The sequence below is a fragment of the Melanerpes formicivorus genome, unplaced genomic scaffold (assembly GCF_026170545.1).
Source record: "Melanerpes formicivorus ecotype bairdi unplaced genomic scaffold, bMelFor1.0.p_v2 SCAF_42, whole genome shotgun sequence".
Classification (NCBI taxonomy): domain Eukaryota; kingdom Metazoa; phylum Chordata; class Aves; order Piciformes; family Picidae; genus Melanerpes; species Melanerpes formicivorus.
In genome coordinates this window covers 434,277-461,863 of record NW_027142394.1, presented here as the reverse complement: position 1 = coordinate 461,863, position 27,587 = coordinate 434,277, and the positions used below count along the sequence as shown (strand labels likewise).

Here is a 27,587-nt window from a genome sequence, read left to right as displayed (position 1 = left end):
TGAGATTAGTGGAACACTGGAACAGGTTGCCCTAGGAGGTAGTTGAGGCCCCATCCTTGGAGATATTCAAGGTGAGTCTTGACAGGACTCTGGGTGGCCTGATCTAGTTGAGGATGTCCCTCCTGACTGCAGGGGAGTTGTACTGGATGACCTGTGGAGATCCCCTCCAACCAAGACCATTCTATGATTCTATGATTCCATGATTCTATGATTCCATGATTCTATGATTCTATGATTCCATGATTCTATGATTCTATGATTCTATCCTGTTCTTCTTTGTTGGTTAAACATTTGTTGCTGGTACATAGCTTCCTAAGTCAGGGAATAAAGTACTGGTACTGAGCATCTCAGTAGAGTCCTGCCAGTAACAATGTGCAAATCTGGGCAGGAAGGCCCTGCCTGCATTTTCTGTTAAAGACCTGAATTCCTCAAGATGGAAGCTTCTCCTGCATTCATTGCTCATTTGTAATGCCTGTGAAATGCCTCTGAAGAGTGACTGAAAACCACAGCCACTTACAAACACAGCCATTGAAAAGCCACTTGCTGCTTGTGTACTCAAACCCAAAGTGGGAGGCAGGAGAGAAGGAGGTGACCCTTGACCCTGCTTCCACACTTGTGGTATCCTTTGTGGGATGTACCTCCTCTGGTTTTCACCTGTTACTCAGACTCAACACTCTGTGCAAAAAAGCAGACCTGATGGCTTTTCACACCTGAAGGCCACCTCTTGCTCTCTACATTTTCCAGCAGGAAACAAGGTGATTGACCAGTGAAGAGTGATCTGAGACTCCAAGCTTCCAGATTTTCTTCTGTACTTCTCCCACTGCTGCAGCAGTCCTCTTTCTGGTTTCTGCTCTGAGTGCTGAAACAGTTTCAGTGCTAAACTCTAGCAACGTGGCTGTCTGCATACAAAAACCTTGCAGCCATCCCTGGCAGTGGCTGACTTGCAGCTGGTTCTGTTCTGCTTGGTGCTTCCCTGCTAGCCCTGGTTGTGGAATGTCTGCCTCACCTGATGATTTCTGTGAACTCCCTGTCTCAACCATAGCTCCTCAGTTTCCTTGTGTTCTCTGCTTGACAGCTGGTAGCTTGTGTGATGATAGCTGAGCTGATCTAGTCCTGCAAGCCCTGAAGTATGACATCCTGCTTCAGAAACAAATGCTGCAATTTTGTTGTTTTTTAACTCAGTAGGGAAATGGTGGACTGAAACCTGGTGGAAGAAATAAATGAGCCCTTTGTAGGATGTACCTAGGAGAAACTGCTGGAGTTTTAAGAAGTAATGTGAAAGTGAAAGAGCAGGGAGTAGGCTAATGGAGATTCTGGGAAGTTCCCTTAGAGGAAAGCGAGTGTGTGCTCACAGGGGTGATCAGGTAGACACAAACCATGGTGGAGAGTGTTGCAGACTGGCTCAGCAGAGTGCTGGTTTTGCTGGTACACCACTTCCTAGGGCAGCTGCAGTGCCCCAGTGGAGGCTTTTCAGCTGGGTATGCAGTCAAGCATCACTGCAATGTCAGCAGCTGTGTGCTGGTTCAGATGCTACCAGTGTGTTCCCACTGATGGGGCCTAAGAGTATCCATGCAGGGAAGCTCTGTAATTACAGCAGCATGGTCAGAGAGCAGTGTGGGTGTGCAGGCTCTCCCTGTACTCACCACTGCTGAGGTCTGGCTTCATCTTTGGGCCCTCATTCCAAGAAGGACATTGAGGAGCTGGATCAGGTCCAGAGAAGGGCAACAAAGCTGGGGAAGGGTCTGGAGAACAGGGTTGGGGAGGAGCAGCTGAGGGAGCTGGGGGTGTTGAGTGTGGAGAAGAGGAGGCTGAGGGGAGGGAGATGGGACCCAGGAGGGTCTTGGTCTCTTCTCCTTAGTTACAAGTCATAAGAAGAAATGGCCTCAAGTTGCTCCAGGGCAGGTTTAGGTTGGACATGGTGAGAAACCTCTTTCCTGAAAGGGCTGTCAAAGACTGGAACAGGCTGCTCAGGGAGGTGGTTGAATCCCTATCCCTGGAGGTGTTTCAAGGAGGCAGAGATGTGGTGCTGAGGGACATGGTTTAGCACCAGACATGGTTAGAGAGTGGTTGGACTGGGTGATCTTAAAGGGATTTTCCAGCCCAAACAATTTTGTGGTTCTGCATCTTTCAGCCTTTGCAAAATCCCAGCCTTGCCAGAGCCATCCTGTGCAGCCTTCCCTCATGAAGTCCCATGGACTTCCCCAAGTGCAAGAGCTAATTGCATGAGGCAGATCTAAGGGGTTTAATCCTTCTCCTGATACTTCAATGAAAATTAATTCCTTATATATTATGCATGAGTAATATATTTCTGTTTGTACATTAATATTAACATTGCATATATATATATGTATTATTTTTTTCTGAGCACAGCTTCCGTTCTGTAGGATTAAATCGTGGTGGTCACCAACAGCCCAGAATTCTGTAGGCACCGAGTTGGTAGTGGGCAGTGGAGGGGCAGGGCAAAGGCCCCCAGTCAGGCTTTGGGAAGGGAAGTTAATTAATTTAATTAAAGTGGGTTTAATGTGCAAGTCAAACAAAATAAGGGATGTAAAAAGGGCTCCAATTTCGCCTTTCTGTGGAAATCCAGAGAGCTTTCACAAAATTTGTGATAGAGAGAAGAGACAAAAGAGTACTCTCCTGTGCCTACTTGCAAACTATTAATTTTATTGGGCTACATCTGTTGCTGATTGTTGCTGAAGAAAGTAGTGGCTGTGTTGAATGAGTCTCTCTCAGTCTGCCTGGTTTGGTTTGGGCTTTTATATGAAAAGGGGAAAGGCAAAAAAAAATGTTTCAAGCAGATAAAAAGTCAGTCAGCTTACTCAGAACCTCAGCTTCTTGCATCTCAGACCTGCCAAGTCATGCTCTGCTGCTTGTGCTTTGATGCCTCATCATCTGCAAGCTGAGGTGGAGTCACCATCCCTGGAGGGGTTCAAGAAGGGACTGGATGTGGCACTTGGTGCCACAGTCTAGTCATGAGGTCTGTGGTGCCAGGTTGGACTCGATGATCTTTGAGGTCTCTTCAAACCTTGATGATACTGTGACCAAAGGTTCTCCTTAATGTCCACAACCATATGGAGATGCTGGATGTTGGGATGCCTCTATGGTGTAGCAGCTCTCTGGTTTCAGAAGGTCTCAGCTTGGCAGCCTTTCTTTAAGTGCTTGGAGCAGAGCAGACTAAGTGGTGACCTTAATGTTGATAAAGATGTGCAGGCTGAGTGCCCAGAGGCTGGAGCCAGGCTCCGCTGGGTGATGCCCAATGCCAGCACAAGGGGCAGTGGTGGAAGCTGAGGCAGTGGAAGCGCCATGGAAACAGGAGGTAGATTTTTTTTCACTGTGAAGGTGACAGAGCCCTGAAACAGGCTGCCCAGGGGAGTTTTGGAGTCTTTCTTTCTGGAGAGATTCAAAACTTGCCTGGGTGTGATCCTGTGTGATCTGCTCTAGGTGACCCTGCTCTGACAGGGGGTTGGACAGGATGAGCTTTTGAGGTCCCTTCCAGCCCCTCACATTCTGTGATTCTGTGATTCTGAGACAGGAAGAGGGGGGGATGTTGATAGTTTAGTTGGTGATAGAGTCAGCTCCAAAGCCCTGCTCAGCACTTGCAGTTCTCAGAGGCTCAGCCTCACCCAGGATCAGGCTGTAGGTTAGAAAGGCAAAAAGAAGTGTAGCTACTGTGTAGGTCCTCTCGGGCTACAGGAGTTGTGGCTGTTCAGCCTGGACAAAGGGTGGCTCCAGAGAGAACCTACAGCAGCCTTCCAGTACCTGAAGGGAGCTACAAGAAAGCTGGGAAGGACTTTTTATGAGGGCTTGTAGTGATAGGATAAGATGGAATGGACTGAAGCTTGAGAAGGGGAGATTTACACTGGAGATTAGGAAGAAAATCTTTGCATTGAGGGTGGGAGATACTGGCACAGGTTGTCCAGGGTGGCTGCAGCTGCCCCCTCCTTGGAGGTGTTCAAGGCCAGGCTGGATGAGGCCTTGAGCAAGCTGTGCTGGTGGGAGGTGTCCCTGCCCATGGCAGGGGGGGTTGGAACTGGATGATCTTTAAGGCCCCTTCCAACCTAAACCGTTCTATGAATCTATGACTGAATCTGTGAATCCCAAACCAAGTCCACTTGACTTAAAGCTGTTTGTACTCCTAAACTATGTAAACCTGAAGCAAAGTAACTGAGAGAAAATAAATACAGAGCCCCACGCTGCTAGGGCTTGGAGGACTCTCTTTCTTTGCAGGTACCTCACTTCAGTACTGAGTTTCAAAGACCTAGTGAGAGTTGAAGGATTAGAGAGCTTGAAGGGGAGAGACACAATTTTTAACTGTTTCAAGCTGTGGTTCTTGCTATGTGGGGATGTGAGACATTGCAAACTAAGCCCACTCCATCAGCAAGAGGAAAGAAAGGTTTGTAACTCAGAGATGTTGAAGACAGATGTGGTATACGGGCAGAATGCAGAATGTGGAGGTGAAAGACAGAGCAGCAGACCACAGCTTCAAGCAGAGTGGAGAAGGACGGGCTGCTGGAATGAGCATTTGTGTTCCTGGCTCCTTGCTTTTTGTGTCTTGAGGCAATAAGTAGCCATCATGACTGTAAAGGAAAGCTTCTCTTCTCCATTCCCCCTTTTGCTTGCCTTATGAGATTGGTTGTGCTCTGTCTCCAGGCGTGCACGCTTCAGCCCCTGCGAAGCAAAGGCAGCAGAACAGAAAATGCCTCAGAAAAAACCCATCATGTTTTTCAAAGCAATCAGGAAATACTAATTCAAGGGTGATGTGTGAGCAATGGGAAGAGTTAGCAATTAGTCAGCTAGAAAAAAAAAAGGGGGGAAAGAAATGCAAGATGACAGTGGCCCATAAGCAAGATAAATAGCTAACTAGGCAGGGAAAGTGGCTAACATATGCTGAGTTTTTAAAGAGCTTAGGGTTGACAAAAAAAATCAGCACCCAGGAAGATAGAAAAGAAATCCTCAATTAAGGTCCTGTCAAAAATAATCTGAGCTGTGATGAAAAATGGCTAAATGGACAAATAAGCTGAGACCATGGTTGCTTTAGTGCCTCATGGAGGGCCAAGCACGCTGCTAGTGCTTAATAAAATAATGATGGAAAAACTCAGCTGGCAGCAGTAGAAGTTAGCAGTGAGCAGTGGCTGCAGCTCATGTGCAAGTTTCAGCTTGGTTTTGTATCTGTTTCTTTTGGAAGTTGTTCACTCTCATAGAATCACAGAATTGTTAGGGTTGGAAGGGTCCTCAAGGATCATCCAGTTCCAATCCCCCTGCCATGGGCAGGGACACCTCACAGAAGATCAGGTTGCTCAGAGCCACATCCAGCTTGGCTTTAAAATCTTCCAGGGATAAGGCTTCAACTCTTTGTCAGGTTGCTTTTCTGTTGGCTTAACAGGTTGAATTAACTCCACCATGGATTTAATGTGAGGGAAACAGTGAGTGATTGAGTGGTCTGAGAGAAGGCAATGTGAGGGTGTGGGAGGAGTGGAAGGTGTGGAGTGTCTCTTTGGGCAGCGGCAGGTTGTCTCAGGTGTGTCATTGATTAATAAGCTCAGCCTGTGATGAAACTGAAGGGGAAAAAAGCTTTGCAAGTCCCCTTTACTGCTGTGACAAGGGTAAATAATGTAGCTGGGTGTAAACAGGAGGTTATTGGTAGGTTAACAGGTACACTTCAAAGCCTTTTTCAGTAGTGCAGGCCAGAGGGGTGTGAAAGGAGAGTGGAATAAAGCAGGGATGGCTGCGAGCCTGAGAGACTGCAGACAGTGCATTACAAACCATAAGACATATTTTTGGTTATTTCATACAGGGCACAGGCATTCAGCTAAAAGGGGGACAGAGGAGCTCCAGAAATGGTATTTGTAATCAAAGAAACCAATACTGCTGAAATTGTGGAGCTTGTGGCATGTCCTCCCCGTAGAGCAGAGTGAAGTGTGCATTAGGTGTAATATAATGGAGCAGAGTACACAAGAAGTGACTTACAGCGGAAAAATAGCCATCCTGACATCTCAGAGAAAGCAGCTGAAGAGAAAAGGAAACACTAAGCAGATAAATTTACAGTCTTTTAAGGAGAGGCATCAACAGCCTGGGAAAGGGCTATTAAACAGATCTTTAACAGAGGCTGTGAGGATTATGCATGAAATTACTGGATTGTGAGCTTGATTTAAAGAGTGAGGAACACGAGATAAAGGCTAATCAAAGACATGCTGGAAGAACGCATAGAAAGTTGGGATTTAATGAAGGATGGAGGGCAAAGAATCACAAAGGGAGGATCATGCTTAAAATTGTCACTAAAGAGTATTTTGAGAGAGTAGCCACAAGTGCTGACAGAGAAGCCTATAAAGATGATTTAGTGGGATTTCAGCAAAGCTTCTGAAATGGCATAGCACAAAAGACTAATCTGTTGGGTGAATAAGTGTGGCATAGGGAGAGATGCTCTGTTTGATTAAAAAGAAAATAAACACTGACTTGGGGATGGGAAGCAGGAGGCTTCCTGTGAATTGAAGCAGGTCAGGTTGGGGGTGGGAGGGTGTGGATAATGGAAATCCTTCGGAATCATTATTTGCACTAATTCTGTTGAGTTTATGCAGCGTATCAGTAGTCTGGGAGAAAGAATAAGTGGCAGGATGATGAAATTTCCCTGATAGTTCAAAACAGAACAAAATAGGCAGGTGGTAAAATTCTGTATGGCTCTGACAAAGAGGTGGAGCACGGGCAGATAAGTAGCATATGCAGCTCGTTTTCAACTAATGTAATGAGGCTAGGGAATAGAAGAAGGAAGATGTATGGATACCCGAGGTGGTCACAAGGTACAGAAGGATCTGCACACTTCTGAAGCACTTCTGAATAGAACTGTGAGTCCTTTAGTGGAGTGGTTGTTTCACTTGGTTTAGGGGAAGCCAATACAATGCTGGCCACAGAACTTCAGTTCCATGGCTAGAATTGTGTTTGCTTCCCTGAAGTACCAGGACTTGTATTCGCTACCTGAAGTGCCAGGTGAATGACCATGTTCTTGGGCCATCAATAAAAGCAGCAAAGCCTCATTTGGCATGACATGGACACTTTGGGCAGCTTTGTAGAAAGAAAATGCTGAAAACTGCCAAGTGAGGGTCAGGACAATAATTAAAGGTCTGGATGCCATTAATTATTCAAAAGGTTAGAGGGACACATGCATACGCCCTGCATAGGTGGCAGGCCCAATCCAAAGCTCATTAAATACACTCACAGGGAAGGTTTGCATGCTGGAAGGCTTTAAATCGGTTCTGAAAACAGAAATGCAAGCTAGCAGGTATGCAAGAGGCAACCAGGTTGCCCAGTGCTCTTCTGAGGCACCTTGGCTATGCAGCTGCCCCTCTGTGACAGTTTTCAATGGTCCCAGCAGTGACTTGGGCCTAAGATTTCCACTCAGCATGTAGGAGACATGTTGGCACTTAGGTTCTTGACAGCATGGGATTTAGTGAAGGATTTGGGGCTTGTTTAGTGAGCGGGTTTTGTGAGGAAAAAGAAGAAATAAAAGGAAAAACTTAAGCTGCTTTCTAAATCCCATCTGATAATGTGTCTGTCACTCTCCTCTGGAATAAATCTGTGGAAGTGCTGTAGCAAGGCACAGTGTAGAGTGCAGCACAGATTCTCCAGATGCTGTACCAGTCCCCTCTGAGTCCATTTGGAAGTACACTGCTAAGGGTCTTCTGTGGCTCTCCTTTGCTGATGTGAACTGGCTCTGTAACAAGAAATGTGCATCAGCCTTGGGTTTATGTTTGGAGGGGGAAATGGGGATGTTGTCATCACAGGGGGGATGAAAGTGTCCCCTGACAAATGCAGTGGTGGCAGGTTAGGGTCTAAGTGTCCTCAGCTGTCCACCCTTCATCCCTGTGTGGAGTTGATATGCTCTGGGCTGTGAGCTGGAGCAGCAAGGCCTGGGTGCCTGCTCTGTCCTGCTGAGTTCTCTGTAGGCAGAGGGAATCAGGCCAAGGGCAAGGAGCTCAGCCAGGGCTATGGAATGAACACAGCAGTTCAACTGGTGCAGACAGCTGCAGGAAGGCAAGGCAAGGATAGCTGCCACAGCCCCATGCTGCTTTGTGGAGCCATCTCATACCACAAAGGGCTGGAGACACTCAAGAGACTCAAATGCCTTCTTGAGTCACAACCCAATTTTTCCCCTGTGCTGTGCTCCACGAGTGCTGCAAGGCTTCTTCCCCTGCTATCCAGGCAAGGGATGTGGAGCTGCAATACCACAGGGCTCAGTTCTGCCTTATTCCCCTTTGTGGGAACATGGATTGAGGAGGGGATGGGTCTGTCCTGGGTTCTCACTCTGATAGGGAACTGCGACCAGCCATGAAGTCTATCAGGACCCAGGAGCTCCTGTCAGCAGTTACGAGTCCTGCGGTTCTGACAGAGCTTGTGAGACTAAGATACAGCTTGAAATGAGAAAGGACCCCCTTAGAATGTGAAGCATATGGAAATAAGTATGTGGGGCTTGTTCAGCGTGGTGTGAAAATGACTGGCCTTGATCATTTGAAAATCTAAGAGGAAGTGGAATTTACTGAGGTTTGCTTTGGAAATGAAAGAAACCTTAACCAGGCACAAGTTTAGACGCTTTGAGGCGAGCGTGTGCTGAGCTAATAAAAGTTGATGCCAACATTTTCGAGTGTGTTTGGAAACAAACAAAAAGGCAAAGGGAAAGAACTAGTGTTTGATCAAGCAGCAGTCACAAAAACCTTCTTCCCATCGTGATAAAAGGGAAAAGCCTCGGCGTGTGATTCTGCAAATATGTCAGATCGTGTTGAAGAGGCTAATCAGTGCTGGTAAATTGCTATTTTGTTGTTGTGATGGTTTGAGCCTTAAATGGGAGTTAACAGCTCAGATGGGGACAAGGCTGAGAATCTCTTCCCCTCCCCCTCCCCCCCCCCCCCCAACAGAGAGTGGGAAAAAAAAGGAAGGAGCAAATCCACCAAACAATCACAGTATCACAGTGTCACCAAGGTAGGAAGAGACCTCAAAGATCATTGAGTCCAGCCTGTCACCACAGACCTCACGACTAGACCATGGCACCAAGTGCCACATCCAATCCCCTCTTGAACACCTCCAGGGATGGTGACTCCACCACCTCCGTGGGCAGCACATTCTAATGAGGAATGACTCTCTCAGTGAAGAACTTTCTCCTCACCTCCAGCTTAAACTCCCCCTGGCACAGCTTGAGACTGTGTCCCCTTGTTCTGGTGCTGGTTGCTAGAGAGAAGAGACTAATCCCTTCCTGGCTACAACCACCTTTCAAGTAGTTGTGGAGAGCAATGAGGTCACTCCTGAGCCTCCTCTTCTCCAGGCTAAACAATCCCAGCTCCCTCAGCCTCTCCTCACAGGGCTTGTGCTCAAATAATTTGAAGTCATCTTGGAAGTAGAGAGGTAAAGAGTTTTCTTTAAACAATGTGTATATTACAATAACAGGTAAGGTTTACAAGGGCAAGGAACAAGGATGGATGGGAGGGGGACAAAAAAGAATAATACAAAACCAGTCTCTCCCTGAAGAGGCACAGAGGCAGCAGGGAGAAGGATCAGGCCCGACCACGTGGCAGAGGAGCAGGAGAGCAGCCGCAGTAGCTCTCATCCAGGAGAGGCAGGAGCCAAAAGGAGACCTAATATCTGCAATGCCCTGCTTTTTATACCCTAGCTGGGCAGGGAGGGGGGAGTGGAACAGGCTCAGCTTCCCAGGGGGAAAACACCCTGCAGGGAGGGCAAAGTATCACAGTATCACAGTATAACTTAGGTTGGAAAGGACCTCGAGGATCATCAAGTCCAAACCATGGCACCAAGTGCCACGTCCAATCCCCTCTTGAACGCCTCCAGGGACAGTGACCCCACCACCTCCCTGGGCAGCCCGTTCCAATGACGAACGACTCGCTCGGTGAAGAACTTCCTCCTCACCTCGAGTCTAAACCTCCCCTGGCGCAGTACCTGCAAGCCCTCCACCTTGCTTCGTTTTTTGTTTTCAGAATGGGCATTAACCCACCACAGTCGTTGTTGTCAAATGACTTCTGTGGGTTTGGGTTTTGTTTCTTTTAATTATTATTATTATTATTAGGCACCAGACTTCAAAACAACAAAGCCCCAACTGAAGCCCCAACCTCTGGATGCGTTGCCGTTGGGCACATCAGTCATCATTTCACCGCCGGTTGCTGTGCTAACAAGAGCAAAAGCCCAGCCATTAAGTTTATGTCTCTTTGTTTTTGAACAAAGTCACATCTCAGAAATAATGCTAGGGCTATGCTAATAAACAATATATAGTGCCAGTCATCGGGGAGCAAGAAATATTTTCTAACTAGTTCTAAAGGGAAACAGTGTTTTAAAAAAAAAAGAAATAGGGGGAGGGGGGGAGAGAGAGTGATTGTTATTTATGCAATATTGTTGTTCTCTCTGTCAGCATCAAAAAGCAGCTTGTAAAGAGCTTAGCATAATAAATCCTTGATCGTGACTGTCGTTCTTTAGGGGGCTTTGATAGATCTAGATGTAGTGCAGTAAGGTTAAAGTCGCCAAGGTGTAACAGGGAATCCTCCCACTGAATCTGAATTGCTGCCAGTGCTAGCAGTGGAATCGAGGAGTAGAATCACAGAATATATCAAAGACCCTCAAAGACCATCCCTTCGACCCAGCAGTGAAGACTCAGCACTAAGCTATGTCCATAAGCAGGCTGGATGAGGCTCTGGCCAGCCTGATCTAGTGTGGGGTGTCCCTGCCCATGGCAGGGGGATTGGAACTAGATGATCCTTGTGGTCCCTTCCAACCCTGACTGATACTATGATACTATGATAAGCACCAGGTCCACATGCTACTAATAGACCCCCAGGGACGGTAAGTCCACCACCACCCTGGCCAGACCATTCTGCTGCTTGAGAACCGTTTCAAGTGAAGAAATATTTCCTAGCATCCAGCCTGGTGCAGCTTGGAACCATTTCCTTTGGTCTTGTTGTTTGACACCAGGCAGAAGAGTCTCCCCACTCCTCACTCCACTTCAGGTAGCTGTAATGGGCAATGACGTCTCCTCTCAGCCTTCTCTTCTCCAGGCTGAACACCCCCAGCTCCCTCAGATGCCCCTCGTAGGCCATGTGCTCCAGGTCCTTCACAAGCCTCTCTGGACACACTCCAGCCCCTCCAGATCAGTATTGTCACACCAACAGGAAAAAAAAAAGGCAAGAGAAAAAGTGCTGTGTCTTTTGAAACAGCAGGCTTGAAAAACCACAACTAAGTCAAACCAGTTTTGTTTTCTGGGTGCCCACTGATTCTGTTTATCTGCAGATGGATTTAACTTGGTTGCATTTCAGAAAACTACAGTAGATTGAAATGAAAAATGGGCCAAAAAAAACCCCAAAACCCCAAACAACCAAAAAAAAGGAGAAGGCTTACAATTGTTTCTGACTCAACACATTATGTTGTTGTCATCAAGAACATTAAAATAGCCTCTGTGTATGAGAAACAATGGGAGATTGGTAAAGAGGAGCCCACAGGAACACTTAATTTCGGAGCTGACTTTGATTAGTCACTAATTTTTCTGTAAGCTCGGTAAGATGAAATGACAGACGTTGAAGAAGTCTTTATGTTCCTGCCTACGGGCTGGGAGCAGAAAGAGATTTAATGGATAGGTACTTTATCTGCCTGGGAGAGGACATCTAAACTGGAGTGCTGGTAAAAAAATCCAGCAAGTCTGGGTGGATGTGTTCCTGTGTGATCTGCTCTAGGTGATCCTGCTCTAACAGGGTGGGTTGGATTGGATGAGCTTTCGAGGTCCCTTCCAGCCCCTCACATTCTGTGATTCTGAGACAGGAAGGGTGGGGGGGGTGGGGATGTTGACAGTTCAGTTGGTGATAGTCAGCCCCAGAGCCCTGCTCAGCACTTGAACTTGCAGTTCTCAGAGGCTCAGCCTCACCCAGGATCAGGCTGTAGGTTAGAAAGGCGAAAAGAAGTGTAGCTGCTTTGTAGATCCTCTCAGGCTACAGTAGTTGTGGCTGTTCAGCCTGGACAAAGGGTGGCTCCAGGGAGAACCTACAGCAGGCTTCCAGTACCTGAAGGGAGCTACAAGAAAGCTGGGAAGGACTTTTTATGAGGGCTTGTAGTGATAGGATGATCTTTTGAGGTCCCTTCCAACCCTTAATATTCAGTGCTTCTGTGATTCTGTGACGTTTAGAGTCAGGGTGAAAAAACAACATACCTTTATTTATTTATGTATAATGCAATCAATAATTCCAGCTGCAGAACACTCTTTTGAAGTTAAACACAGACAAGACAGGCTGTATTTTTGATGCACACTGTGCAGTGAGCCCTACTGCTTCCCACACTGGAGCAGGCTGTCCAGAGAGGTTGTGGAATCTCTTTCTCTGGAGGCTTTCAAAACCCCTCAGGATGTGTACCTGTGTGGCTTGCCCGAGGGGATCCTGCTCTGGCAGTGGGGTTGGACTAGATGATCTTTTGAGGTTCCTTCCAACCCTTAGCATTCTGTGATTCTGTGATGTTTAGAGTCAGGGTGAAAACCCAACATATTTATTTATCTATTTATTTTTAATACAATCAGTAATTGCAGCTGCAGAACACTTCTGAAGTTAGACAAGACAGGCTGTATTTTTGATGCACACTGTGCAGTGAGCCCTACTTCTTCCCACACTGGAGCAGGCAATCCAGAGAGGTTGTGGAATCTCTTTCTCTGGAGGCTTTCCAAACCCATCAGGATGTGTACCTGTGTTACCTGCCCTAGGGGATCCTGCTCTGGCAGTGGGGGTGGACTGGATGATCTTTCAGGGTGCCTTCCAACCCCTACCATTGTGTGATTCTGTGAACTGGTATATATGGAATCTGCAATGTCCTACATCAGTGCCAACTTCTTGTGACTTTACATCCTTTCAAAACTAGCTGTTTTGCCTTCTGTTGTTTGGGGGTTTTTGTTTTCTTTTTCATTTCCTTTTTGCTGATGTAGGCAAGGTGCCTGTGGCTGTGCAGGCAGATGCATATCTCATGAGTTACTGCCTTGATGTGGCAGTTCAGGGCTTACCTTGCCTTCATTGCATCTTCAAAACAACAACTGAGCTCTCCAGGACTGTTTCCTTAGGACTTGAGTCCTTGATATTGCAATTATGCAGTTGAATAGTTTTTATGAATCTGACTTGTCTCATTAGATGCCTCGCTAACTGCAGAGTTTAAGTCTTATGATGAAGAAGCAAAATCTTACTTGTGAGGTTTAGTTTTCACTTCTAAAGCAGTGCTTGCCAACGTCAAACCTCTGGCCAAGTCAGGTCAAGAAAAATAGTAAGAGCAAAGATGATCACATTCTTAGGATGTTGAAATGATGTATCTTGTAGGAAAAGAGATAATGAAATAGCAGGTCTTTTTCTTCTGAATGGCATCAAGGCACAAATGAAAAACTCTTCCTGTGCACCAAAGAGAGCACTGCCTGGTTTGTAATGAAACTTGATCTGTATACACCACGGTTTTTAAGTAAGTCAGACCCAGTCTAATGTGGCCAGAAGAATGTCTCTCTGGCCAGTTTCCAGCCAGCCGTCCCAGTGTTAGTGCAGGCTTGCCAATAGATATTGAAGCAACTGCCTGGATGCACTAACTGCTTGTCCAGGCTAGCAGAGACTTTTCCTTCCTTGAAAGACGGCAACCCCATGGATCCTTTAAAATGTGTGGTACAGAGATGGTTCTGCAGCCCAGTTAAGAATGAGGGAGAAGCAGATTTCTGATTCCTGTATTCTACTCCTGGCTTCTCCACTGTTCTGTAGTGGGACCTAATCCATTGATAGAAAATGAAGGGCTCCTCGTGGTCCCTTCCAACCCTGACTGATACTATGATACTATGATACCTCGATTTCAGTGCTGTCTGCATCACACCCCACATAGCCTCTTTGCATTGAGCCTTCCACGAGCATAAAGCTGGTTTTTTAGCCATACTGGTCTGTCTGTGGAGATAGGAAGCTGATAAAAACACCAAACCAAAACAAGACAGAGCTAAACAAATCAAAACAAAGCAAAACAAAACAAAACAAAGCAAAACAAAACAAAACAAAACAAAACAAAACAAAAGCAAAACAAAACAAAGCAAAACAAAACACAAACCAACCCGAACCAAAACAGAACAATCTCTCCGTAGTTTCAGAGAGCTCAGACACTACAGAACTGCAGAGTGTTATTTTCTTATGTTACTAATTAAGCCTTAATGAAAACACTGCTGGAGAGCTTGAAATGCCCACTTTGAACTCAGTCTTTTGAGTTATAATGAAATGGTTCCAATTGTATGTGTCAGTAAATGTTATCTACCCTTGTTTCTTTAGAAGAAGACCTACCAGTGCATCAAATGTCAGATGGTTTTCTACAATGAATGGGATATCCAAGTTCATGTTGCAAACCACATGATTGGTAAGTGAAGCCCTCCAAACTTCTCAAAGCCAGCCAGCCATTTCTCTTGCTCATGATCATCATCGCCTCTGAAATTAAACCGAGTTAAAGAGAAATTAATTGCGCGTTCATCAATGATTAACGTAGGCATGATTGATTTTTTCACTCATATCATTAGACTTGATAAAGCATTAGCAAGAGTTTTATTTTCTGCAAGGGCTAGTTTAGACTTCTGCAGAGAATTGTATATCCACTGCCAGTCAAAACACAGGTGATTAGCAAATTAAACTTCTAATCATTTTTGCATTATTGAAAACAAACTAACAGGAATGGTTAATGAACTGGATGTTAGCTTTCCGGAGAGTTTTAGACAGGTTTTAATTTCAGAAGTTATTATGGTAATGACACTACTGTGTGCTTCTCAAGCACCTTGGTACCAAATTCGAAACTGGCAAGTTTTTGTCATTAGGAAACATAAATAATTCAAAGAGCCATAAAAATAGTATTGTTTGTGGTGTCGGAGCGGGCTGGAGAAACAACCTGAGCGTTTCTGTGCACAATTAAATGCTATCATTTATTTGGAAGGGGGGAGAGGAGAAAAAAAAACAGAGGGAATTGTAGTCTTCAGTAATGGAATCTGCTCTTTGAGGTACAAGCATCTTAAAAAGTCTTTTAGGATTCCTTAATCCAAGGCTGGCTTGTTGTTTACAAGGCTGTTAGTGTTGTAAATGGGAATGAAAGGAAAGCTGCATTTCCTTTGATATTCATATTTTCCTATTATTTGCTTATTCCCCTAGGATTACCCATAATGTTTTCAATTTGGGAACCACTCTGTAATAGCACTAAGAGTTCTATCAGCCAATTAAATTTATCAAGCACATCATTTGCCCGCTAATAAGATAACATTGCCAGGGCTGGCTTCACTTTGTTTTTAGCCTCCTCTCTCCAAATTTCACTTCTCAAGGCAGAGATGGTTACTATTGATCTCAGACTCCTGCTTCCCTTGTGCTGTTGGTCTTGGTATAATCACAGAAAAGCAAAGCACAGACCAAACTGTATGGTATAAGCCAGTAATTATATAGGACTGTGGAATCTCAGAATCCTTTTGGTTGGAAAAGAGCTTTAAGATTGTCAACTCCAACCATTCTTTATCTCTATCAAGCCTGGTGCTAAGCCATGTCCCTCAGCACCACATCTCTGCCTCTTTTAAAACACCTTCAGGGATGATGTCTCCACCACCTCCCTGGGCAGCCTGTTCCCAGTGGCTGAGAACCTTTCTAATGAAGACATTTTTTATTACTACCCAACCTATACCTCCCCAATATACCCAACAGAAAGGAATTTGCTGGGGGTTTGTATTTTGTTGGGGTTTTTTTGTTTGTGGTTTTGTTTGTTTGTTTACTTTATAACTTCAAAATACTCAGTTTGATGCATGGTTTTGGGTTGGGGTTTTTTTTCTTTCTAAGTAACAGTACAGATTTCTTCCCCCAGAACTATCAGTAAAAGACAGTTAGCTGCCAATGCTGAATATCCCACCATTATATATACATATATAACTTTATTAATGTTTTAATACATTAATATTAATACACAAAGCATGACTATTTTTCTGTCATTTCCACCAAAATGAATATGCACATCATCAGTGTGTACATGAATAAAGACATCAATGTCTGTGTGTCTAAGAATCGATAAACACCACGACAAGCTGGTTTTGTAGAGGAGCAGAGCAACCTGACCTGTTGGATGAAGCCTTAGTTTTGCTGTTTTGTGTCTTTGGAGAGGAGGTAATTTGAACTGCTTCACAGGACTCAGTCTGGGTCAGTAATGTGGAATTTCAGAGCAGGTTATTACCAACAACAGGCCTCACCATTTCTCCTGTTTCCTTTGAAGCCGGTGTTGGACGCGTTGTTAATTGTAGCTTATAGTGACGCTGAAATGTGACAGGGAATGCTGTGGGAAAGGGATGGCACTGGCATGGCATAACGCTTGCTAGTCACTTCCCAGGTGCCTTGCATTTTCAGAATAGAAGTCCACTAGTCCACTTCTTTCATTAAATACTCAGATCCCCCCCCTCCCCTTTTCTGGATGAATTTTAGTTAAAGGTCAGAATGGGAGGAGAGAAAGGAGGAGAGAGTCAGTAAAGCAGGACAAATCCAGTCAGCTAGCTTCAGCCTGCAGATGTGAAAACAGTGAGGTTTTCTTACACTGAGCTATTAAATGCCTGTATTTGATTTCTGAGAGCTGGATGAGGGTGATTGAGAAAGGGAATCTTTTAAAAATCTTTAATTGTTTTGTCTGTGTTGTATCTAATCATGCACGATATTGCTTCATGACATAACCATAGTGACACAGATTTGAACGTGCTTAACATAAAACGTTTGCGGGGAAATAAAGAAGGAGCTTGCAGAACATGCAGGGAGATTTGCTGGTCATGCTCCTGGTAATCTGTGTTCAGTGGAAGATTCCTATCTGCGCTGCCAGACTTAACAGTGCAGCTCCTAATGACGTAGCCTCCATAAAGCAAATGCGAGAGGATTTGGTGTTGGGGAGAAGTGAAAAATCAGCGTTCCAGAGAGTTTTGAATGTGACCTCGGAATTGAAGTGGGAGGGAGAAGTAATTTCTGATCTCCCATTCTGTTAGCCTTCTCACTGCTAATTGGATTTTTTCCTTAGCTCTCTTTCTAATTTCACTCTCCTGCCCCACACTCCTTCAATTTATATCATTGTTCATAGACCTTTTTTACTAAGACTGTGTTCTGTCTGGAGAGAAAAGGTTCAAGGCATCTCAAGCTATTTAAAATTGACCTTACTTTATGTGTCTCTGCAGGAAGGCTTACAGTGTTCATCTATAACACAGAAAACATGCAATGCAAATGCATTTGTGTGAATATACCCAATACCCAGCCCAGAGAGATACTGCATATCAGTATGTAGATTAAAAATATATATTAGATGTAGCACTGAAGTAAATATTGACCTGTTGACACAGCACATTTCCCAAGCAAACAACCAAAACAAAAGAAAACAAACCCTGGCTTCCTGAAGAAATCAGTCTCTCTCCTTTTCACATGTCTGATAAAATATGTCTTCTTGCCCTCCTTTCCTAGTAGGGGATGTAGAGTCTTTGCTCCTCTGGGGAAAGGAGAGTGAGAAAGCTTCAGGAAGAGAGAGAGGGAGAAAAAAAGACTTTAAATGTAAAGAAAAAAGGACTTTAAATGTAAGGAAAAAAAGGACTTTAAAGGAGAGGGAAGACAGTCTGGGAAGGCAGGTGTTAAAAGTCAAACAGTGGGATAATCCCTACCTCAAATGTAGGGGCAAGAAATGTCTTTACAGACATCATCACAGAGTGTCAGGAGCTGTTCTTTCCTCTCATAATACAATGTTAGCATTGTCTGTGTTGTGGATATTGATGGATTTTGTACCTTCTTAGCCAAAGGACTCTATAATCATAACTCAGAGAGAAGAGAAAAGGACAGGCAGCTGGGACACGGGACAGATGAGAATGTGGAAAGTCATCTGCCAGGCTCCACTCAGAAATGGGTGGGAACCACTGAGAGAGATGTGCTCAGCCAGCTGAAGGAAACTTGCTACTCACCATCTATTTAGCTGTTGGGGAGCCTAGGAAAGCATCCCAATTACTGTGCACCTTGAACCTGGTTCTGGGATGTGAACTGAGTTCATGTCTCTAACATCCTCATAGAGGAGTTGGTTATGGAAGGTCACTGAGGCAAAGATATGTTTATAAAACCCCAGTGTGAAACTTAGACTTTTAAATAAGGCAACCAGAATTACTTTGTTGGCTAAAATAGCTCCACTGAGGCTAGGTATTTTTAGGTTGTGTGTATGTGTGTGTTTTTGTCTAATCAAATATAATCTCAACTAGACATTTAGCAGGGGAAGAGGGATTAGAGGCCATTTGAAAAGCCTCTTGCTCTTCTTTGTTACAAGGGTATATGGTGTTTTTACAGATCTTGTTGTACGTTTCAATCAATTCAACCAGAGGGATTATGCCACCTAATGGAAAATAAGATCTGCAGATGACCCAGTGAAGTGTAACCTGAAGGATCTTTGACAACCATCACATTTGCATTCATTAATATACAAGTTCTTTATTAAAATGATGTCAGAGGGAAGGCCTTTCCTTAGCAACTACCTGCTCACTACTTCTGGAACGTCCCATTTTAGAACTGTTCCGTCGCCTTTAGTGGAGCCTTCTCAACATCTTTGTGATGGGACAAGGCAATAAGCCTTTTCCATTGAATAGATGAGGACAAAGGGGCAAAGAAGTGGGATTCCTTGCTTGCATTAAGTGAGTGAAAGTTCAAGAGTTCTGACTGCCAGATCTGTCTGCACATTTCTAGGCACTGTGCTTCATCAAGCAACGCCCGAGTTTGCTTCAGCTACGCTGAGCCGAGCTTGGGCTAGGGGATGCCAGCAAACAGAAAGTGAGGCATACAGTGGGGTTTGTTAAATAGGCCCTCTGTTTAGGCAGGTTTTTGGACTTAACATGTAAGCCGGCACTTTTGTCTGGGTAATTATGAAGGTGATTGTCAAAGGAAAACGTTTGTCAGTGTGTGTATTGAAATTTGTTGGTAGTTTCTCAGCTCTTGAGCGGGGAAGGAGGAACTGTATATCCAGGGCATGTTTCATACCGGTGTAGGCATAAATGCAGGCATAAGTGTAGGCATAAGTGCAGGCATAAATGATAATTCTTCAGCCCCATTCTTTCTTTTACCTTTCCCTCTGGGCGGAATATGCAGCTTCTTTTTTTTGCAGCTTTCTTCGACAAAATTCTATATCTGGGTGCTTGCTGCCTATGGAAAAGAGGGAGGCTTCCTGGTATCCCTTTGTTTTCATCACATAGTTGGCAGTTGACCTGAGAAGGTAGGCAGAGAGTCTGCCATTTTTTGGTGTTGTGTTTGCTGCACTCCACTGCTCCTTCTATTATTTCCCCTGTTATTTTAAGCAGACAAGCTAAACGCTGCTTTTTGCTTCCACCGATGCCTTTACAGCTGTGGTACCTGACGCAGCTCGGTGTAAGTAGGCTAAACAGTTGCCCTAACAGTTGCCAAGGATTTTGCAGACAGGCACATGCAGAGTGGCTGAGAACTGAGGGAGCTCGGACATGTTTAACTCAGACAAAAGGAATTACTCCATATAAAATTACGAGGCTCGACAGCACTAGTGTAAATTTTGTAAGTGCTCTGAGTAAAGTGCTGTTAGGCATGAGATAATGTAAAGAGATGACATTGCCAAGCACTATTTATGAAGAGCTTAATTTTTTTCACTCTGATAATTCTTGACCAATAATTACCAGCTCCTAATTATCTATTTTAGTCAGAAAGAAATCTCTATCACTACGGAGGTTGGCATTGCAGCCAGCGCATAAATCCCCAAAGAGGTAAATGTGTTCCAAACAGCCACAAACAACTGTCTCATGAAACATAGTGAGCAAATTGCAAGCCGCTGGCTGTGCACAACAGAGCAGCACATTTACCATTGAGGACTGATCAGGCTGACAAAGAGAATGATAAAAGGGGGAAACAGCCAAAATCTTTGTAGTTCGCTGCTACTTTTGTCGATGAAGAAATCAAGCCCCAGTGTGACAGCAAGAGCCACAACCCCTCAGGGGGAGAAGGGGGAAGGGTGTCGTGGTCAGGATTCAGCACCTTATTTTTTTGGCAACCTTACTTTTGAACAATTTCAGTCTAGGTAATTTCTGATAGAGGCTTTTACTTCTTTAACCTTTTCAATATGAGGTCTAAACCAGGTTAAGTCTGTTGCGGCGAGGCGTGGCGCTAGGTTTTGAGGGGGTGATGTTGTGTAGCGTTGGGTGAGGTAGCAGGTGTGTGAGCAGGAGGAGGACAGAAAGGGAAAGAGGAAAAGATGCCAAGCACCAAAGTTGGGAAGCAAAGGGAAAAACAGTTTGAAGCAACCCTGTTGCTGATGAGAAGAATCCTATTTTACATCAGCAAATACCTCATTGAACCCCAAGTATCATAGTATCATTCAGGGTGGGAAGGGACCACAAGGATCATCTAGTTCCAACCCCCCTGCCATGGGCAGGGACACCCCACACTAGATCAGGCTGGTCAGAGCCTCATCCAGCCTGGGCTTAAACACCTCCAGGGACAGGGCCTCGACCACCTCCCTGGACAACCCATTCCAGGGTTTCACCACTCTCATGGTGAAGAACCTCCTCCTTACATCTAGCCTGAATTGATGCTGGAGCAATTGTAGCTTAGGAAGAAGAGGATATGGAAAGTGGGTTTGAACATTTTAATTTCACTGCAAAGAGATTTTACAGCTGTGCTTTACAGTAACAAGTAGTGTGTGGCCATTAGAAGTCATAAAGGCACATTGTAGTGCAACTCCTGACTATTACAGTTTTTCAGTGACAGTGACAGAGGTAGATAATATGTATATATGCTTGTGTGTTGGGTGGATATGCATGTTTGCATTATGCATGTATTAACTGCATGCATAATAACCCTATAAAAATAAATCATCTCATTTGCCTCACGTTGGTGCACGGCACATTATGGTACATGTGGACAACATCTCTGATGTCAAGACAAAGAAAATGACAAAGAAAACAAGAATATCCTAGTCTGGCCATAATAGCATGTGGTATTCACACATTCTGTTGTTTGTCTAATGCCTAAGGTCATTAAAGCCTAGGATTTTCCTTTCACTTCTGCAGAAAGCTGTGCTGGGCAACTAATACTTGTTGCACCACCTCAACCTCAAGTAAGACATCTTCAGAACATCAATAAAACTGATGTTGTGAAGTCCCTCTTACCTGAGGTTTGGAGAAAAAGAATCCAAAGATCTGCATACTAGAGGAGGAAGGAGGTTGAGGCTTCCTTTTAGAGGTCATCTTTCACTGATGCCTGAGTAGTAAGAAATGGCAGTTGTCGATTTTTGTTGAAGAGATGGGTCGTGTGTTCTTAGCATCAGAAAAGCATTTGGATGCTTGGGAATGTCCTATTTATAGGCAGAGCTGCTAAGAAGTTGTCTGAAAGTTAGAGGAAACTTGCTCACCTGTGCAAAATGAGAAGATGTAATTGAAACACCAAGAAAATCAGCATTTGGAGCTAAACCTGAGGGTTTATTTTGTGAGGAGCTGGGTTACAAAACAGACGAAATCTGGGCTGTTTAATACTAACAGGAAGCTACTCTCCTGTGGGCAATGCTGGCTTATTTGAAAAGCCCATAAAGGGTTTCTGCATGGACCATACAAAAGGGATACTTTCCCTTTAATAGCCATCTGTACAGGAGAGATGAGAAGTGGGCCAGGTCATCTCTCCTCAGCTGTCATGATATTAACGTAGGTAATGGAGCAAGCTCTGCGTTCTGCTGGGTGTTGTTTTTCATAGCTGTTCATCGATTTACACAGATAATTCTATTTATTTCTTAGGGCTGGTCCAAGCAAACCAGGCAGAATAACAAACCACCAAAAAGCATTTCGAATGACTTTATTCTTTGTTGTTTCGTAATGTAACTTTTGTCTAAAAAATGGTGTCACACCTACTGTGCAGATGGCTGCATGATTTGTAAACCAGCCAAAACATTTAAACAAATGTGTGGTCTGGGGATAGATTAAATAAAGGATAAAATGGAGTGTGGACCACAAATTCTAATAATCAGATGATTTTAAGTTGTGTGGAGTGTGGAGCGGCGGTAGCAGGGATGGCAGGGAACGCTTGCCAATGACAGCAAGGTGCCTTACAGATCTCAGGATGGAGCCCGTGGCCTGGTAGGCCTCAGTCTGAGAGCTGCACATTTGCTGTACAGCTGGCAGCTCTGTATGGGGACATCAGATAAAACTTATGTAAAATGAAGTGTTATTGCTTAGTATGAAATTGCGCGGGGAGGGAATTTGCAGACAGTAACTGAAAACAGAATTCATGGTACCAATGAAGCAGACTGTAAATATGAAGAGGCTTTAATTATCTGTGCAATTTAACAAAAAAAAAAATCCAAGATGTGTTTGGGAAAGGCAAAGGCGGCTGCAGAGATGAGAGAGCAGCGCTGGTGGCTGGGCTTCAGGTGATGGGTGTCACCTTTGAGGGGCTACAGACAATGTGTGTCACCTTTTAGGGGCTACAGAGAATGGGTGCTACCTATTAGGGGCTACAGACAATAGGTGTCACCTTTTAGGGGCTACAGGCAATGTGTGCTACCTATTAGGGGCTACAGACAATGGGTGTCACCTTTGAGGGGCTACAGGCAATGTGTGCTACCTATTAGGGGCTACAGAGAATGGGTGTCACCTTTTAGGGGCTACAGGCAATGGATGGCACCTTTTAGGGGCTACAGGCAATGTGTGCTACCTATTAGGGGCTACAGAGAATGGGTGTCACCTTTGAGGGGCTACAGGCAATGTGTGCTGCCTATTAGGGGCTACAGAGAATGGGTGTTACCTGTTAGGGGCTACAGAGAATGGGTGTCACCTTTGAGGGGCTACAGGCAATGTGTGCTACCTTTTAGGGGCTACAGAGAATGGGTGTTACCTATTATGGGCTACAGACAATGGGTGTCACCTTTTAGGGGCTACAGAGAATGAGTGTTACCTCTTAGGGGCTATAGACAATGGTTGTCACCTTTTAGGGGCTACAGAGAATGGGTGTCACCTTTTAGGAGCTACAGGCAATGCGTGCTACCTTTTAGGGGCTACAGACAATGTGTGTCACCTTTTAGGGGCTACAGACAATGGGTGTCACCTCTTAGGGGCTACAGGCTCCTTGTCACCCCCCCATCCTGAGGAGTGTGCTTTTGCCCACCAAGCTGATCTGCTTGAAGCTGGTGCTTCACTTCAGGGGTTGGAAGCAGGAATGTTTGTTGCTTTTTGAACGACAGGTTTTAGGAAAGACCGTCAGGCTTTTAAAATCTCAACTGGTTAAGCCAGGGCAGTGTGCAGACATCTGTGAATCTCCTTTTTTTTTTTTTCCCCCCTTCTTTTTTTCTTTTCTTTTTTTTTTATTTTTCCAAGGGGCACATTGGACTCAAATCCTAATGAAACAGAATGGAGATGTCGTCTTATTAAATAATAGTAGTAGTAATAATAATAGCACTAAAGGAAGCAGTTGAAAAATGTCCACAATTCAGGCTAGAGTTCATTTTGTAAAGAAATGAAGCAAAGCACACAACCTTTAGATTTTTCTTTTCTCCTCCTGCTGAAGTGCCCGTGGTCTGAATAGCCCCTGATGAAGGGGACGCTATCAAAAGATAACGCCAGGCAGTATGAAAGTTGTTCCTCTCCCTCCACCTGCTGTAAGATTCTCCTCCGAGCCACTGCAGTGATAGCCTGTGCATGTTAATACTCAGGCACCACGGGCTGAATTAATGGCACGGTGTCAGCCTCCTTGCCTTTTGTTCTTTGTTGCTGACCAGTCGTGTCTCAGGCTTTATCAGTAGCCTTAGCACATTCCTTCGGCCGAGCTTAGCTGCCGGCTTCCCCCGCCGCTCCCCGTTCCGAGGCGGAGGAGCCTCTCTGATCCTCGGAGGGAGGACGTCCCGAGGTTTCTCCCTGCCATGTAAGCGCAGGAAGCGAAACAAAAGAAGCCAATATGGAGAGTGGGTGTTGAACTTCAGCTGCTCATATTGTTGCATTTGGTGAGCTGACGGGGTTTCGTAGGTCACCTTTAGAATTATGCCTATGACAGCAGTAGCTACCTGCCAAGATTGCAAGGTATCTCACAGCTCTCAGGATGGAGCCTGTGGCCTGGTAGGCCGCCGTTGGAGGGGTACACATTTGCTGTACAGCTGGCAGCACTGTATGGGGCAGCAGTGTGGGCTGTTAGGGAGCTGGAAAGGAGACAAGCATGAAATTTCTTCTAACCCCAACTCTGTTTTTCTGTACTGTTGGCTGCTTCTCAGTTCCTTGACAAAAAAACCAATCAGGCACCCTTTAATCCGCCTGTGATTACCAGTGGTATAAAAAGAGAAGCATAATGAGGAAAAATGCCTCGTTTTGTTGCCTTCAAAAGCCAACAAATTGGAGTTAACTTGACAGGAAGTGGCTTAATAATTAGATTATTTATTTATTCCTGACACATATCCCCCTGTTACTAGTCTCGGGAGATCCTGTAGATGGTACGATTTTCAAGCTGCCATTACTTCGCTGTCTTCTGTGAACAAAGAAGCTACTGTCTATCAGTCAATTAAATGCACTCTTTAAGCAGAGGCTGAGAAGTCCTCAATGGATAGAGCCCTGGGACATTGTGGCTGATGATTCCTTTCTCTGTACTGTACATCACACTCTCAACTACGGTCCCCACAGAGATGGAATAAAGTCATGCATTAAAATATCACTTGTTGATTTGTTTGCTAATGAAGAGCCATTGAAATGTTTGTGTATTTCTGTGGCAAAAATTGTTGATAAAAGGACTACTTGCACTGCTTATCTGCCTTCATCTTCAGTAAGGGCTTATTTAAGACTTGCTGAAATTAAAGTCAACAAATTAAGGGGAAAAACCAGAGAGATGGATAATATTGGTTTACTTGCAATTCACATCAATGTAAATAACACCGAGGACAGCAAGAAGAGAGAAAGGGGAATAATAGCACTCCAACCATGTCTGTTACCATTTTCTTCATTAGCAACAATAAGAATCTCTGGTGTTTGTTTTTCTGGTGCGGTCTTGGGCACTCATTTCACATCAGAAAAATGCTGAAGTACTCCTTTTAAAATTATTTTGGACATGTAAGGATATTCTTATTAAAATAGAAAGAAGCCAAACATTGAGACATTTTTTCTGGGTTGGTTGGTTGGTTGGTTTGTTGGGGCGGGTAGGGGTTATTTTTTGGGGGGGGGGGTTGGGGTTTGCTTTGTTGTTTTGGTTGTTTTGGGGTTTGTTGTTGTTGTCGTTGTTGTTTTGGGTTTCTTTGCATTTCTTTTTGGAGTAAAAACTTCTTTACAGTGAGGGTGAACGGAGCCCTGGAGCAGGCTGCTCAGAGAGGTTGTGGAGTCTCCTGCTCAGGAGACCTTTCAAACCCACCTGGATGCATCCTTGTGCAGTCTATCCTAAGTGATCCTGCTTTGGCAGGAGGGTTGACTCAATGATCTCTGGAGGTCCCTTCCAACCTCTAATGTGCTGTGATACTGTGATTTTAAGTCCTCTTTCTTAACAAAAGTAGAGATTTATGCTCAGTTTTACCTCAGTTAGACTGAGCTGATAAAAGTACGCCCATGTCGAGCTAGTTAGTAATGCTGGATAAGGATGTAGCAGTCTGAAGCTGGCCCTTCAGTGCTTTACACTGTACCTCTCTCTCTCCCCTTTCCCTGCCAGGCTTCTTAACCCGGTTTCATGACCTCTGTCTATTTTACCCTCCCACCATTCATCTTCCACCCTCCAAGAGCCTGGGTCACCAGAGTGAACCAGTGTGGATGACATTTTGGGTCAGACTGGAGAGAAAGGCTGCTTCATTTTGGTTTTCCACAGAAATTGCCATGCATGTACACCTGTCTTCAGACTGAAAAATCATTAATTGGCAACATCCATCTGCAGCTGATGCAGGGCCTTATGCTGCTTGCTCTAAAGGGCTCTATTTGCTTTTAAGAAATACAGATTGTGTTGTAGCAGTGCTCCAGTGAAATAGCTCTGTTCTGAATTCAGCCTCTGTATGACCGTTTGCACCTGCAAAATAGAGCCTATAAGTGCTATATATATTTTAAAACTATATATATATATAAAGAAAGGAAGAAAGAAAGAAAGAAAGTAACTCATACCCACGATTATTGTTTTCAGTGAGCTTAATAACAAGCTGTAGGGAATTAATTCAAACCAGTCTCAAATTGGAGTGTTTTCTATTTCCTATCCTGTTATTCCAACTCATTTTATTAGAAAAAGCTTAGATACTCAGAGGTGTTCTATAATAGAAAATGAATTTGAAACCCATTCATTAATTGGTGATTAATACATTTCAGGATTAGTTTAAGCAAGGCCCTACCTCCTGCCCAGTCAAGTATGTTCTGGTTTAATATCCAATTATCTGCACCTTCGTACTTATTATGTCTTAATATTTCGGATATGATAACCAGAAACTTGAGAGTAATGCTAATGAGGAGCATAGAACAGGAATTAACCAGTGACACACTCAATGATCCTTACTGAGCAAAGTAACTCCTTCTGTCTCCTCAGCATAAGCAGCTCGAGCTTCCACCGCTCTTTCCGTAAGCGGCAACTTGCGGTTCGGCCTTTGTGAGAGCTCAGAATTAACTTTTAGGGTAAAAAAAACACCCTTATTTTGTGCCTGCCCTGTAAACCATGGGCACTCAGGAGAAGCTCCTGCGCACCCTTTCTCACATCTAGGCTTGCTTTCTCAAAGTGGAGCCGGTGGAAAAATCAATTATGAAGTGAAATGGTGATGCCTACTCAAATCTCCACTGCTTTGTGATCAGAGGCAGCCTCTTCTTATGTTGAGGGCTGTATCCAGCTGTATATGAGCGGAAGGGCTTGCCATGTCCTTCAGCTTTGTGAGGCAGCTGGGGTAAGGACCACCAAACCAGATGTAAACCTCTGTGAAATTAAAAATAACTGACTGGTGAATGTAAAATGTGAATATTGCTGAATGGAACTTGCCATGGTTTAGTTGTTTAGGTGGGTTGGATTGGTTGATGGGTTGGACACGATGATCTTGAAGGTCTCTTCCAACCTGGTCTATTCTATTCTATTCTATTCTATTCTATTCTATTCTATTCTATTCTATTCTATTCTATTCTATAACATCAAACCTTGAAAGTTCAATCTCAGGATTCTTGCCTGTGGGGGGGGAAAAATTAATATTCTTATAACCCCTCTTAGTGAAACACAGAAATAAAAACCATGGGCCCAACATAGCAGTGGGGTAGAACTGAGTCATTCTGTCATGTGGCCTTAAACTAATGTAATTAGCGAGGTAAATTCGATGTATAGGGAGAAAGGAAGAAGAAACATTCCTTTTGGCAGATTTATTTACCTTAAGTAAGCTGCTGTTTGAATACTTTGTGCAATTCAGGGCATTAGGAGAAGCCCCAGAGGAAATGAAGCAGTGGGCAGAGTGAAGGAGACCTGCTCAAAGGTGCAAAGCCACATAACACATTGCTTTTATTACATGAATCTAACCCGATAGACGTGGTACTTATCCAAGAGACTTTACAGAATATGCTATTCATAGTGTGGTGGACAAAGCTGATTTCAAAACACTGCCTCATTCACTCTGTTTATACTGAAAGGTCC

At 44.4% G+C, this 27,587-nt stretch overlaps 1 protein-coding gene across 10 annotated transcripts in view; it reads left to right on the top strand.

Annotated features, from left to right (window-relative positions):
* Window positions 1-27,587, top strand: part of ZNF521 (zinc finger protein 521) — a 339,396-nt gene that overhangs the window by 162,175 nt on the left and 149,634 nt on the right. For all 10 annotated transcript variants that reach the window (XM_068158732.1, XM_068158724.1, XM_068158727.1 and 7 more), the window contains one exon: window positions 14,298-14,382. In XM_068158732.1, coding sequence (XP_068014833.1) covers window positions 14,298-14,382 — 85 coding nt within the window. The remainder of the gene's footprint in view (window positions 1-14,297; window positions 14,383-27,587) is intronic.